Raw genomic sequence first — 13634 nt, forward strand, 5'->3', positions numbered from 1 at the left:
AAATGGGGAATGTCTTATCTTCAACATCTAGAATAGGATATTACAGATCTTGTATTAATATATATTTAATAACTGAATGGGATTAAGCAGTGTAAACATATGAAAAGGCTTTATGAAGATGAGTGGATAGAGTTTAGATAGATTGAAGTATGAGTATGGTAGCTGCTGAGAGATAAGGAACACCTTTGGCAATCATTAGTGCTTATACAGGAAGTCAAAGAGGAGAACGTGAAAAGCAACTGACCAGAATCTAAGCCTTGGGAATAATGATGGGGAGTCTGGGGAAGGTGGGAACTACTGGAGAAAATCCTGAGAAGATGACAAAGTGTCAAGTGGAGCTGGATAATGAGATCTGAGATAGGTTCACTAGATGTGGTTCTTGACAATGTTTAAACGTATACTTTCCACCCACTGGCCCTCCCTATACCCACTAGTCAATAAAAGGGAAACATGGGCCATGGGGCTTGGCAGGAGGCCACCCAGTGGGAGAAGGAGGAGCCAGGGGAGGTGTCTTATTTGACTTTCTTTTGGGAACGCAGCATGTTTTGTGGCTGTACTTCTTGCGGCAGTTACGGCACAGGGTGCAGGTGAGCATAACCCTTGAGGCAGATCATCTTGTCACAGTTGTGTTTCTGAGTGAGCTGGTGCAGGCAAGGCCCAGTGGTGCCACCTTGTAGGCAAAGCGCCACGTGCAGGCAGACTCTTTCTGGATGTTGTAGTCTGAGTGTGTGGCCATCTCTTAGCTGTTTGCTTTCATGTGTTTAAAGCCTCTATAAAAGTATACTTTATGAATAAAGAGCTGGAAGAAAGAATAAAGAATCTCCATCTAGATTTCACATACAGCTTTGTAAAATGGCAGATACAGTCAAGGGCTTTGGAGGAAGACTACCTGTTTTCTAGTCTCAACTTTTTAAAGTGATGACGTGTTTTCAAGATAGGAAAGACACATTTGAAGAAAGAAGGGAAGAGCATAATGAAGGGAGACATTGAAGCTATTGAAAAAAGGTGGGGTTCATTGAACATATGGAGAAATTATTTTCTGTGAGAAGGTACACTTTTGTGAGACAAAAGAAAAGATATTTGTGAGCTATAAAGATGGAATTGTGTTAAAAGACCTGGCCAGAGCAAATTCAGAATGGCTCCTTTCCTGAGTTGGAAGTAAGGTCTTCAGTTGTGATTGATAGTAAGAGGCTTAAGGAGAGAGAGATCTGAAACTGCTGGTGGATGCAACATTAAGGGACAGTTGAAGTTGGAGTAGATAAATTTTAAATTAGAATGGTTTGCATAAAGTGCCATCAGCTTAAGGAGAGACAAAAATGTTTAAGTGAAAGTGACCCTTGTTAGTGTATTAGCCCATTTGAAACAGGGGGACTGGGAGTCTAAAAAAGTTGTAAGGGCCCAAATGAGGTATATTAGTAAAGAAGTGCAGTTTAAATAGAGATGTCAAAGGCAACCCCAGCCTGTGGGCTACATAATCCATTAGGTAGGGGATTTTTCTTTTAGAAAAGGGAATAATTTATTTTGGTAAATGTGAAAAGGTCTGATTTGATGAAATAACATTTACAGCATTTTAAAATTTACCTTGTTTAGCTTCAAAATGTAACTATAAGTAGTCTTAGTATCTTTATATTCAAATATACTAATAAGGAGTTAATATAAAATATTCTGATTTAATTCTAAGTGAATTTATATAGCATTTCCTTTTCTTCAATTCTTATTTTACACATTTTTTACATTTTATACATTTAATTTATTTTAAAATGAGAAATGTTTTGTAGGAATGGAATGCATGCAAATATATGACAAAGGTAAGAAATTGAACAAAATTTTTTCAATACCATGACTTACTGTTTGTTTTAAAAATGTTAGCTAATCTCTGTGGCCTTACTGCTTTTTTTCTTTGTCATCTTCTTTTTAAATAGACTGTTTGGATTGCATAAGAAAGTCATCAATATGGTACACAATTTACTCTCCAGTCATGACTCAGACCCGCGGTACTCTGACCCCCAGATAAAGGCTCGAGTGGCCATGTTATATCTACCTCTGATTGGTATTATCATGGAAACTGTACCTCAGCTGTATGATTTTACAGGTACCTGGTATAATTAAGACAGATTTTAAAGGCAAAGCTCAATGTTTAAAAGTGTTAGAAAATATCTCAAGGATGAAGATCTTATTTTAGGAAAGTAAGAATTGTGCACTGATAAAAGTAAACTATAAATATTTAAGTATATTGCCAAAAAAAAACCTTTGACCATGTGACAGAATTCTGTATAAGATTGCTTTAAATCGTTCTTATGATGAATTTTAAAACAATGATTTTGTAGCAATTCTATACCTACATTTTAGGCAATGTTTGTGTAAATAAACATGCACTGTACATCTGAAAAAATACAAGAAAACTTGACAGATGTTTACCACCGTCAGTTTTGACTTTATTCATATATATAAAATTGAAATGAATATTCACTTGAATATCAGGAATTATGTTTATTGCTAACACCAGGTTAATAAGTTGAGTGGTATTACTTCTTCAAAACTAGAACCTACAAAGTTTTATTGCTCTTGCTTTGCATATTTAGAATTTACTTAAACATAGAATTTAGTTTGCAACAATATTTTCGTTAGGGCAAATGAGGGAATTTAAACTAGCAATTAGCCCGAAAGCTTCCAGTTTAGTAAAACAGAAACGTTTCCTGAGTATCTAATGTGTATTAAGAACTTCGACAGGTGCTGGTGTTACAAAGATAACCAACTATTTGCCTTTAAAAGACTGATAGTTGAGCAGTCTTTCTAGTATTTTGATCACTAACATGAATTTCCTTACCTGAAGGCAGAAATGTTTATATTCTTATATCTTCTTTGACTAGCAAGTTAATGTTCTCTATAAACTATAAATTATTACCATAGCAATGAGTTACTGTTAAAGATATTTAAAATATTATCTAAAAGAAGTAAATCTAATAACTATTACATGTTAACAGGTTATTCTTTTAAAGAATAGTGGAGAATAGGAAAAGGAATTAGTTCAACTAAAGAGTTTTATTTATTTATTTATTTTGGACTATTTTTCTTTAGAAACTCACAATCAACGAGGAAGACCAATTTGTATAGCCACTGATGATTATGAAAGTGAGAGTGGAAGTATGATAAGCCAGACCGTTGCCATGGCAATCGCAGGGACATCGGTCCCTCAACTAACAAGGCCTGGCAGTTTCCTCCTCACGTCAACGGTAAAAACAATCCTCCTACAGAATTTTTTTTGCTAGAAAGACAAATATTTGGATATGCCCTTAAGTATATGAGATTATTGTATCAACTGATGCAGAAGTACTCAGTTTTATTTATGAAAACATTAAAGTTCCCAGAATATTAACTGTCTTCTACCAAACAGTTTTAAAATGATTACCTCAGGCTTTGTAGGAAAAGCCCTGTATTCTGTCATTCAGAATTGGAAAATTGCCTCATTATAGATAGTTCATTTCTTTATCTTTTAAACCCGTTTTATTCTTTATCAGCCCTAAGAAAGATTCTCAGTCATTTGAGGATTTTTTTTAATCTGTGAGGATTTATACTTTTTTATGTTTGGAAAACACTTGGTATTTACTATGCCCCTGAATTTCCCCCTCTTAAAGGCAGAAGGATTGGGGCAGGAAGGAACCAAATTGTCAATAGAGCAATATCAAGTTCTAGAAGTTTTAAATGATTTTTTCCCAGAAAAATGCAGTAATATTTAAGGAAACTGCCCTACTTGACAAATTTATAGCTTTATTAAGATATTATTTACATATAAAAAAATTCACCTATTGTAAGTGTATACCTTAATGGTTTTTAGTATATTTACGGAGTTGTGCAGGTATCACCACAAGCTAATTTTAGAACTTTTCCAACACTCTGAAAAGATTCCTTATACCTGTTAGCAGTCACTCCTACCCAAGCACTAGAGAGTGACTAACCTACTTCTATCTGTATAGAGTTTCCTATTCTGGACATTTTATATAAATGGAATTATTTACTGTATGATCTTTTGTGTTTGGATTCTTTCACTAAGCATAAGTTTTTGAGGTTCATCTGTGTTGTGTATGTATCAATACTTCCTTCCTTTTTTATTGCCAAATTGTATTGATACACTAAAGTTTGTTTATCCATTTGTCAGTTGATGAACAGCTGGGTCATTTCCACTTTGGGGCTGTTAGGAATAATGCTGCCATGAACATTTATGTACAAGTCTTTGTGTCCACATATGTTTTCATCTCTCTTAGGTAGATAGATACTTAAGAGTGGATTTGCTGGATCATATGGTACCTCTATGTTTAACATTTTTAGAGACTTCTAAACTTTTTTTTTTTTTGAATGTGGCTATGTTATTTTTCATTCTCATCAGCAATGAATAAGAATTTCTGTTCTCCAAATCCTCATCCACACTTGTTATTATCTGTCTTTTTGATTAGGACACCTTTAGTGATTGTAAATTGGAATTTCACTAGTTTTTTTTTCTGTTTTTTTTTCTTTCTTTCTTTCTTTTTTTTTTTGAGACGGAGTCTCGCTCTGTCACCCTGCAAGCTCCGCCTCCCGGGTTTACGCCATTCTCCTGCCTCAGCCTCCCGAGTAGCTGGGACTACAGGTGCCCACCAACACACCCGGCTAATTTTTTGTATTTTTAGTAGATTCGGGGTTTCACCGTGTTAGCCAGGATGGTCTCGATCTCCTGACCTCGTGATCCGCCCACCTCGGCCTCCCAAAGTGCTGGGATTACAGGCGTGAGCCACTGCACCCGGCCAGAACTTCACTAGTTTTGATATGCATTTCCCTAACAACCTACACATGTTGAACATCTTTTTGTGTGCTTCTTGGCACATTGTTTTGTGTACCTCCTTTGGAGAAAAGTCTATTCAAATCTTTTGTCATTGGCCAGGCGCAGTGGCCCACACCTGTAATCCCAGAAATTTAGAAGGCTGAGGTGGGAGGATTGCTTGAGCTCAGGAGTGTGAGACCAGCCTAGGGGACATGACAAAACTCTGTTTCTATCCAAAACCACAAAAAATAGCTGGGCATGGTGGCATGTGCCTACTGTAGTCCCAGCTACCTGGGAGGCTAAGGTGGGAGGATCGTTTGAGCCTGGGAGGTGGAGGTTGCAGTGAGCCAAGATTCCACCATTGCTCTCCAGCCTGCACAACAGAGCAAGACCCTGTCTCAAAAGAAAAAAAAAAGTTTGCTATTTTAAGATAATGTTATTCATCTTCTTGTTGTTGAACTGAAAGAGTTCTTTATATATTCTGGATTTGTAAAATAATCAGCTATCTGATTTACAAATACTTTCTCCCTTCCTATGGATTATCTTTTACTTTCTTGATGGTGTCATTTGAAGTGTGAAAGTTTTAATGAATTCCAGTGTATCAAATTTTTTTTATTAATTGCACTTTTGGTGACCTTCTACCTATAAAATAATACAATAAAGTACAGTACAAAATGTAATAATAAAATAAACAGCAACGTATCCACTGCTCATTTTAAGAAAGCAGACATCACAGCCTGGTAGCCTTCAAAGCTACCAATGGCCTTCCTCAATTTGATCTCTCCCTCTCCTGAGAACCATTGTTCTCAATTTTGTAAACCTTTTTATTTTTTTTAACTTTTGTGAAGTATACTACATATGACAAAGTACATAAAACATAAATGAATGAGGTTTTAAAACATTAGAAAATAAACAGCTTTGTAATTACCACTCAGGACAAAAACAAGAACGTTGGCTGCCTTCCAGAAGTTCTTAGCATGCCCTTTCTCAACCACAGCAACCCACCAAACTACTCACTGTCCTGATTAATGATGTAATTGCATAATTTTGTTTATAGAGTTTTACCATCTAGGTCAGGTGTAGTGGCTCACTCCTGTAATCCCAGCACTTTGGGAGGCCGAGGTGGGCAGATCACTTGAAGTCAGGAGTTCGAGACCAGCCTAGCTAACATGGTAAAACCGATCTCTACTAAAAAATGCAAAAATATTAGCCAGACATGCTGGCAGGTTCCTGTAATCCCAGCTACTCAGGAGGCTGAGGCAGGAGAATCGCTTGAACCTGGGAAGTGGAGTTTACAGTAAGTCGAGGTCATGCCACTGTACTCCAACCTGGGCAACAAAGCAAGACTCTGTCTCAAAAAAATGGATAGAGAGAGAGAGTTTTACCATCGAAGTTTGCATTCTAAGATACTATAGTGTGTATATATAGAGAGAGAGTTTGTTTGGTTTTGGTTTTGTTTTTTGGAACGGAGCCTTGCACTGTAGCCCAGGTAGGCTGGAGTGCAGTGGCATGATCTTGGCTCACTACAACCTCTGCCTCCTAGATTCAAGCGATTCTCTTGTCTCGACCTCCCGAGTAGCTGGGATTACAGGTGACCGCCACCACACCTAGCTAATTTTTGTATTTTAGTAGAGATGGGGTTTCACCATGTTGGCCAGGCTGGTCTCAAACTCCTGATCTCAGGTGATCCACCTGCCTCGGCCTCCCAAAGTGCTGGGATTATAGGTGTGAACCACCATGCCCAGCTAAAATACTATAGTTTAGTTTTATATTATGTTTTTAGTATTCATTAATGTTACAAAATGTAGCTGTAATTCACTGATTTTCATTTCAGTATGATATTCCATTGTCTAACTATAAATCAGTTTATTTTCCCATTCTGCTGATAGATGTATGAATGGTTTCTGATCCTTGGTTATTTGCAAACAGCAATTTTGCAAACTTTTAAAAATATATATCCTGCATGCATATATATACTTTTATTTAGGGTATTTTCTAGAAGTGTAATTTGTTGGGTCATAGACTGTGAGTATCTTAATCTATAGCAGGTAATAGCCAACTATTTTCCAGAGGGCGTACCTTAATTTATACTTAACACCTACAATATGAGAGTTCTCATTCCTTCGCATGTTCATCAATACTTAGAGAATTGTTAGATTTTTAAATTTTTGCCAATCTGGTCATTTATAGTTGAATCTTATTTTAGCTTTTATTTCCCCAAAGACTTATGTGGTGTGCACTTTTCCATATGTATGATTGACCATTTGGATTCTCTCTTTTGAAGTGTCTAGAGTGCTTGTTTTCCATTTGGTTGTTTGCTTTTGTTTAATGATTTTTAGGACTTTGTGTGTTCTAGATCAAGTCCATTGTCAGTTATAAGTGATTCAAATATTTCTTCTCTGTGGCTTGCTGTTTTACACATTTAATGGTGAATTTGGTGGTTAGAATGCCTACTTTTATTTTATTTTATTGTTTATTTATTTGTTTATTTATTTATTTATTTATTTATTTATTTTGGAGATGGAGTCTTGCTCTGTCACCCAGGTTGGAGTGCAGTGGCATGATCTCAGCTCACAGCAACCTCCGCCTCCTGGGTTTGAGCGATTCTCCTGCCTCACCCTCCTGAGTAGCTGGGACTACAGGCATCTGCCACCATGCCCAGCTAATTTTTTTGTGTTTTTAGTAGAGACAGGGTTTCAGCGTTTTAGCCAGGATGGTCTCGATCTCCTGACCTCGCGATCCACCCACCTCGGCCTCCTAAAGTGCTGGGATTATAGGCTGAGCCACCCGCCCGACCTAGAATGCCTAATTTTAAAATACCTAAATGTATCAGTCTTGCAGCTAATATTTTCTGTATCTTATTTAAGGAATTTTCTTCTATTTCAGAATTTTGAAGGTATTCTGTGTTATATTCTAAATTTTTTTTGTTCTCCCTTTTACATTGAATCTTAAAATCTACCTGAAATAGATTTTTTAATATACAGTATAATTTGGGAGTCCAGATTCATTTATTTATTTATATTGCATATTATACCAGATTATTTCAGCACCATTTATTAAAAGAATATTTTCCCTACGTCTCTGTAGTACTGCTTCTATATGATCTACTATGTAGAGAAAGTAATACATTTTAAAATTTTTTCTTGGCTACTTTTTGGCCCTCTGTATATCTACATAAATTTGAAAATCAGCTCGTAAAGTTCCACTAAAATAAATAAACAAAAACCAATGAACCTGTTGGAATTTTAGTTAAGATTGTATTGACTTATAATTACACTATTGAATCTTCTAATTTTTGAACAGAAATCCCCCCATCGTTTAGGCGGCCTTTAGTGTCTTTTAGTACATAAACTTTTTTAGTTTCTACCAAGGAGGACTATCATATCTTTTGTAGATTTATTATTCGTGCTTGATATTTTTTAATGTTCTTATAAATGATATCTTTTCAAAATTCTGTTTTCTGTTGTTTGCTTTGTATGGAAATGGAATCAATTTTGTACAGAAACAAAATACTCATTATCAAAAAAATAATGATTTTGTACAGTGATTTTATTTCCACAAGAATTGATAAAGTGAGAAACTGATAACACATTTATAGATTCTTTTTTCTACACACAATCATATAATTTGTGAATAATAACAATGTGGTTTCTTCCTGTCAATTTTTTAAAATATATATAATTTATTGTACTGACTGGTACCTCCAGTACACTGTTGAATAGAAGTGGTGATGTTTGTATCTTTAAAGGTAAAACGTTCAGCATTTCATTCTTAAACATATGTTCTGCGTGTTTTGGGTTTTTTTAAAGATACTTTCCTTTACTGTGGAAGTCTCTTTCTGTTACTAGTTTACTAAGCATTTTTTTTTTAGTTATGAATAGTTGAATTGTTATCGAATGCCTTTTCCGCATTCAATGAGATGGCTGTATTGTTTTGCTTTTTGGTCTTTTAGTGTTGTTTATTTAAATTGATTTTCTAGTGTTAAACCAACATTGTAATCCTGAATTAAACTCAGCTTCTTCATAATTGTGTACTAATGGATTTTGTTTGCTAATATTTTGTTAGGATTTGTATATGCATGGTGATAAGATTGCCTATAATTTTTCTTTCTTATATTCTTTTCGGGTTTTAGAATCAAGGTTAGGTTAGCCAATTAAAATGCGGTAGGGAGTTTTCTCTTTTATTCTCTTCTCTGCAAGTACATAAGATTAGAGTTATTTCTTCCTGGAATATTTGGAAAACTTATAAAGCCATCTGTGCTTGAAGTGTTTTCTTTTTTAGGTTTTAAAATTACTGCTATAATTCATTATCTATGAGAGTGTTGAAATTTTCTGTTTCTTCTTACATTGATTATTTATTTATTTATTTATTTATTTATTTATTTATTTATTTAGAGATGGAGTCTCACTCTATCACCCAGGCTGGAGTGCAGTGGCATGATCTCGGCCCACTGCAACCTCTGCCTCCTGGATTCAAGCCATTCTCCTGCCTCGGTCTCCTGAGTAGCTGGAATTAGAGGCGTCTGCCACTACGCCCGACTAATTTTTGTATTTTTAGTGGAGACAGGCTTTCACTGTGTTGGCCAGACTGGTCTTGAACTCCTGACCTCAGGTGATCCCCCGCCTTGGTCTCCCAAAGTGCTGGAATTACAGGTGCAAACCACTACGCCTGGTCTTCTTAACACTGCTTTTTGTAAATTTTATCCTAGTAGAAATGTATTCAAATTTCTTGACTTACAAAGTTATTCAAAAGACCTTGTATAATTTTTTAAATGTCTGTATCATCTGTAGTAGATGTAAACTTTTTTTCTATGGCTAGATTTTTGTACCTTTTCTTATCTTTATCAGTCTTACCAGACAGTTGAAATATATTGTTATTCTTTATAAAGAACCAGTATGGGGCACTGTTGACTCTCACTTTTAATGTTTATTATTTATTATCTTCTGCTTTCTTTGGGTTTACATTCATGTTCTTTTTCTAACCTCTTGAGATAGATGCTTAACTCACTAATTTTCATCCTTTCTTTTTTGATATGTATTTTCAGCCTATGCATTTTTCTTCTATTGTTTAGTTAAATATTGTTTATATGTAACATTTTTTCCTTTTTGTTTATTATATTTTAAGTTCTGGGATGCACGTGCAGAATGTGCAGGTTTGTTACATAGGTATACACATGCCGTGGTGGTTTGCTGCACCCATCAACCCGTCAATTACATTAGGTATTTCTCCTAATGCTGTCACTCCCCTATCCCCCTACTCCCCGACAGGCCCCATTGTGTGATGTTCCCCTCCCTGTGTTCATGTGTTCTCATTGTTTGACTCCCATTTATGAGTGAGAACATGCGGTATTTGGTCTTCTGTTCCTGTGTTAGTTTGCTGAGAATGATGGTTTCCAGCTTCATCCAGTCACTGCAAAGGACATGAACCCATCCTTTTTATGGCTGCATAGTATTCCATGCTGTATATGTGCCACATTTTATTTATCCAGTCTATCATTGATGGGCATTTGGGTTGTTTCCAAGTGTTTGCTATTGTGAATAGTGCCGCAGTGAACATACAGGTGCATGTGTCTTTATAGTAGAATGATTTATAATCGTTTGTATATATACCCAGTAATGGGATTGCTGGGTCAAATGGTATTTCTGGTTCTAGATCCTTGAGGAATCAGCACACTGTCTTCCACAATGGTTGAACTAATTTACACTCCCAAAACAGTGTAAAAGCATCCCTATTCCTATTTTCCACATCCTCTCCAGCACCTGTTGTTTCCTGACTTTTCAATGATCGCCATTCTAACTGATATGAGATACTGCAAAGGACATGAACCCATCCTTTTTATGGCTGCATAGTATTCCATGCTGTATATGTGCCACATTTTATTTATCCAGTCTATCATTGATGGGCATTTGGGTTGTTTCCAAGTGTTTGCTATTGTGAATAGTGCCGCAGTGAACATACAGGTGCATGTGTCTTTATAGTAGAATGATTTATAATCGTTTGTATATATACCCAGTAATGGGATTGCTGGGTCAAATGGTATTTCTGGTTCTAGATCCTTGAGGAATCAGCACACTGTCTTCCACAATGGTTGAACTAATTTACACTCCCAAAAACAGTGTAAAAGCATTCCTATTCCTATTTTTCCACATCCTCTCCAGCATCTGTTGTTTCCTGACTTTTTAATGATCGCAATTCTAACTGGTATGAGATGGTATCTCATTGTGGTTTTGATTTGCATTTCTCTAATGACCAGTGATGATGAGCTTTTTTTCATATGTTTGTTGGCCTCATAAATGTCTTCTTTTGAGAAGTGTCTGTTCCTATCCTTTGCCCACTTTTTGATAGCGTTGTTTGTTTTTTTCTTGTAAATTTGTTTAAGTTCTTTGTAGATTCTGGATATTAGCCCTTTGTAAGTTGGATAGATTGCAAAATTTTTCTCCCATTCTGTAGGTTGCCTCTTTACTCTGATGATAGTTTCTTTTGCTGTGCAGAAGCTCTTTAGTTTAATTATATCCCTTTTGTCAATTTTGGCTTTTGTTGCCATTGTGTTTGCCCATGCCTGTGTCCTGAATGGTATTGCCTAGGTTTTCTTCTAGGGTTTTTATGGTTTTAGGTCTTACGTTTAAGTCTTTAATCCATCTTGATTTAATTTTTGTATAAGGTGTAAGGAAGGGGTCCAGTTTCAGTTTTCTGCATATGGCTAGCCAGTTCTGAACACCATTTATTAAATAGGGAATCCTTTCCCCATTGCTTGTTTTTGTCAGGTTTGTCAAAGATCAGATGGTTGTAGATGTGTGGTATCATTTCTGAGGCCTCTGTTCTGTTCCATTGGTCTATATATCTGTTTTGGTACCAGTACATGATGTTTTGATTACTGTAGCCTTGTAGTATAGTTTGAAGTCTGCCGAGACCAGCTCAGTCGGGGAGACCCTAACCCAGTGGTGCTAGAGGAATTAAAGACACACAAGGAGAAATATAGAGGTGTGAAGTGGGAAATCAGGGGTCTCACAGCCTTTAGAGCTGAGAGCCCCAAACAGAGATTTGCCCACATATTTATTCACAGCAAACCATTTATTAGCATTGTTTCTATAGATACTAAATCAACTAAAAGTATCCCCTATGGGAAACGAAGGGATGGGCCGAATTAAAAGAATAGATTGGGCTAGTTAACTGCAGCAGGAACACGCCCTTAAGACACACATAGCTCATGCTATTGTTTGTGGCTTAAGAATGCCTTTAAGTGGTTTTCCACCCTGGGCGGGCCAGGTGTTCCTTGCCCTCATTCCCATAAACCCACAACCTTCCAGCTTGTTCATTAGGGCCATTATGGACATGTCACAGTGCTGCAGAGATTTTGTTTATGGTCAGTCTTGGGGCCAGTTTATGGCCAGATTTTGGGGGGCTTGCTCCCAACATGTCTCCCTTTGATTTGCAAAGAGATAAAAGCAAGGGCTCGTAGGATTTGGGATTCACATCTGCATACTATACAAAGACAGACAACATAGATTAAAAACACAGTCATTGAAATCACAGAGCTTGTGTTTTTATCCATTTTAATGGGTTACTAGCTGCTAATTTGTCTGCAGTTCCTTTAAGCACTTCAGTTTCTGGCATTAAGGTCTGGTGTGCCTGGGATGCTTTAAATATTTGTTCTTTTAATTTTACTATATCCAAAAACAAGTTTGTAGAGTGTCCTTCTAGATGCTTTTTTATTCTTTCCCGGATTTTGATCTTATTAAGAGCATTTAACAGTTTCCACAAATCCTTATATTTAGCTCCTAGAGCAGGCCATATCATTTGAGGTTGAGGTGCCATTATATAACCATGGTTCCAGATAATAGGAACTTTTGCCCTACTTCCTATCATTTCTACCATCTGACCATTTTGTTCAGATCATCTGAACATAGTGTGGCCGTGGCACGCAGACTGAGAGGTGCAGTTCAAGCTAAACATCACATTAGGGGACCAATTAATAATTAATGATTCCACAGGAATCGTTGTGCAGCACCTCTGCCTGTTCTGCAATGCAATCTTCCTAAACAAGTATGTTCATTTTTTCTAACTGGGCCCAGTCCTGTTTACAAATAGGTTTTTGAGGGCGGTATGCCTCAATTATAAGAGTAGATTTATTACGGTAAATACTGAGATCAGAAAGCATGTGTAACTGTGTCAAAGAGTGATTGCATCTAGGCATTATTACCAGCCCTTATTGAAGGAATGCTCACGGCAGTGGTGATAACCACTATCATAGCTACCATTAAATTATTTATTATGACTGGTTGTCCCGCTTTCCTCAGGTTTTCTTCCGCCATCTGTGACAGCTTCTTGATCTTTGCCCAGGTGGGTGGCTGTGTTCAACGGGTGTTGCTCGTGACAGTTGGGGTCCTCCTCAGCGTCAGTCTAGACTGGGGGGTCCTCAGGATCCTCCCGGAGTCTCTTCCTCGGCATCTGGCTCATGATAAGGTTTCAAGTATCTTGATGGTATCCAAATAGGCTGTTGATTTTTGCCTGGAGAAACAGAAGCATAACCTCTACCCCAAGTTATTATTTTACCTATATCCCAACTTTTTGTTATTGGATCTTTTCACCAAATAATACTAGATTCAGTTGTGTATAGGCTGTCCTGTAATCCCTATTTTTTTTCCTTTTTTGTCATCAGTCATTCATCTGTATGAAATCGTAACTGAGAATTTTCAATTAACTGTGTGGAGTGAACCATGTATGAAGAATCAGAAATCACATTAAAAGGCTTATCAAAAACAGTCAATACCTCAATTATCGCTACAAGCTCCGCTTTTTGAGCTGAAGTATAGGACGTCTGGAAAACTTTACTTTTGAG

General features: G+C 36.6%; 1 protein-coding gene across 1 annotated transcript in view; it reads left to right on the forward strand.

Annotated features, from left to right (window-relative positions):
- The window catches only part of DOCK7 (dedicator of cytokinesis 7), a 259128-nt gene that overhangs the window by 163507 nt on the left and 81987 nt on the right, over positions 1-13634 (forward strand). Inside the window, 2 exon segments of the mRNA XM_017877272.1 lie at positions 1923-2092; positions 3079-3233. Of these exon segments, the coding sequence (XP_017732761.1) occupies positions 1923-2092; positions 3079-3233 (325 nt within the window).

The sequence above is a fragment of the Rhinopithecus bieti genome, unplaced genomic scaffold (assembly GCF_001698545.2).
Source record: "Rhinopithecus bieti isolate Rb0 unplaced genomic scaffold, ASM169854v2 scaffold_6380, whole genome shotgun sequence".
In the NCBI taxonomy this organism is placed as follows: domain Eukaryota; kingdom Metazoa; phylum Chordata; class Mammalia; order Primates; family Cercopithecidae; genus Rhinopithecus; species Rhinopithecus bieti.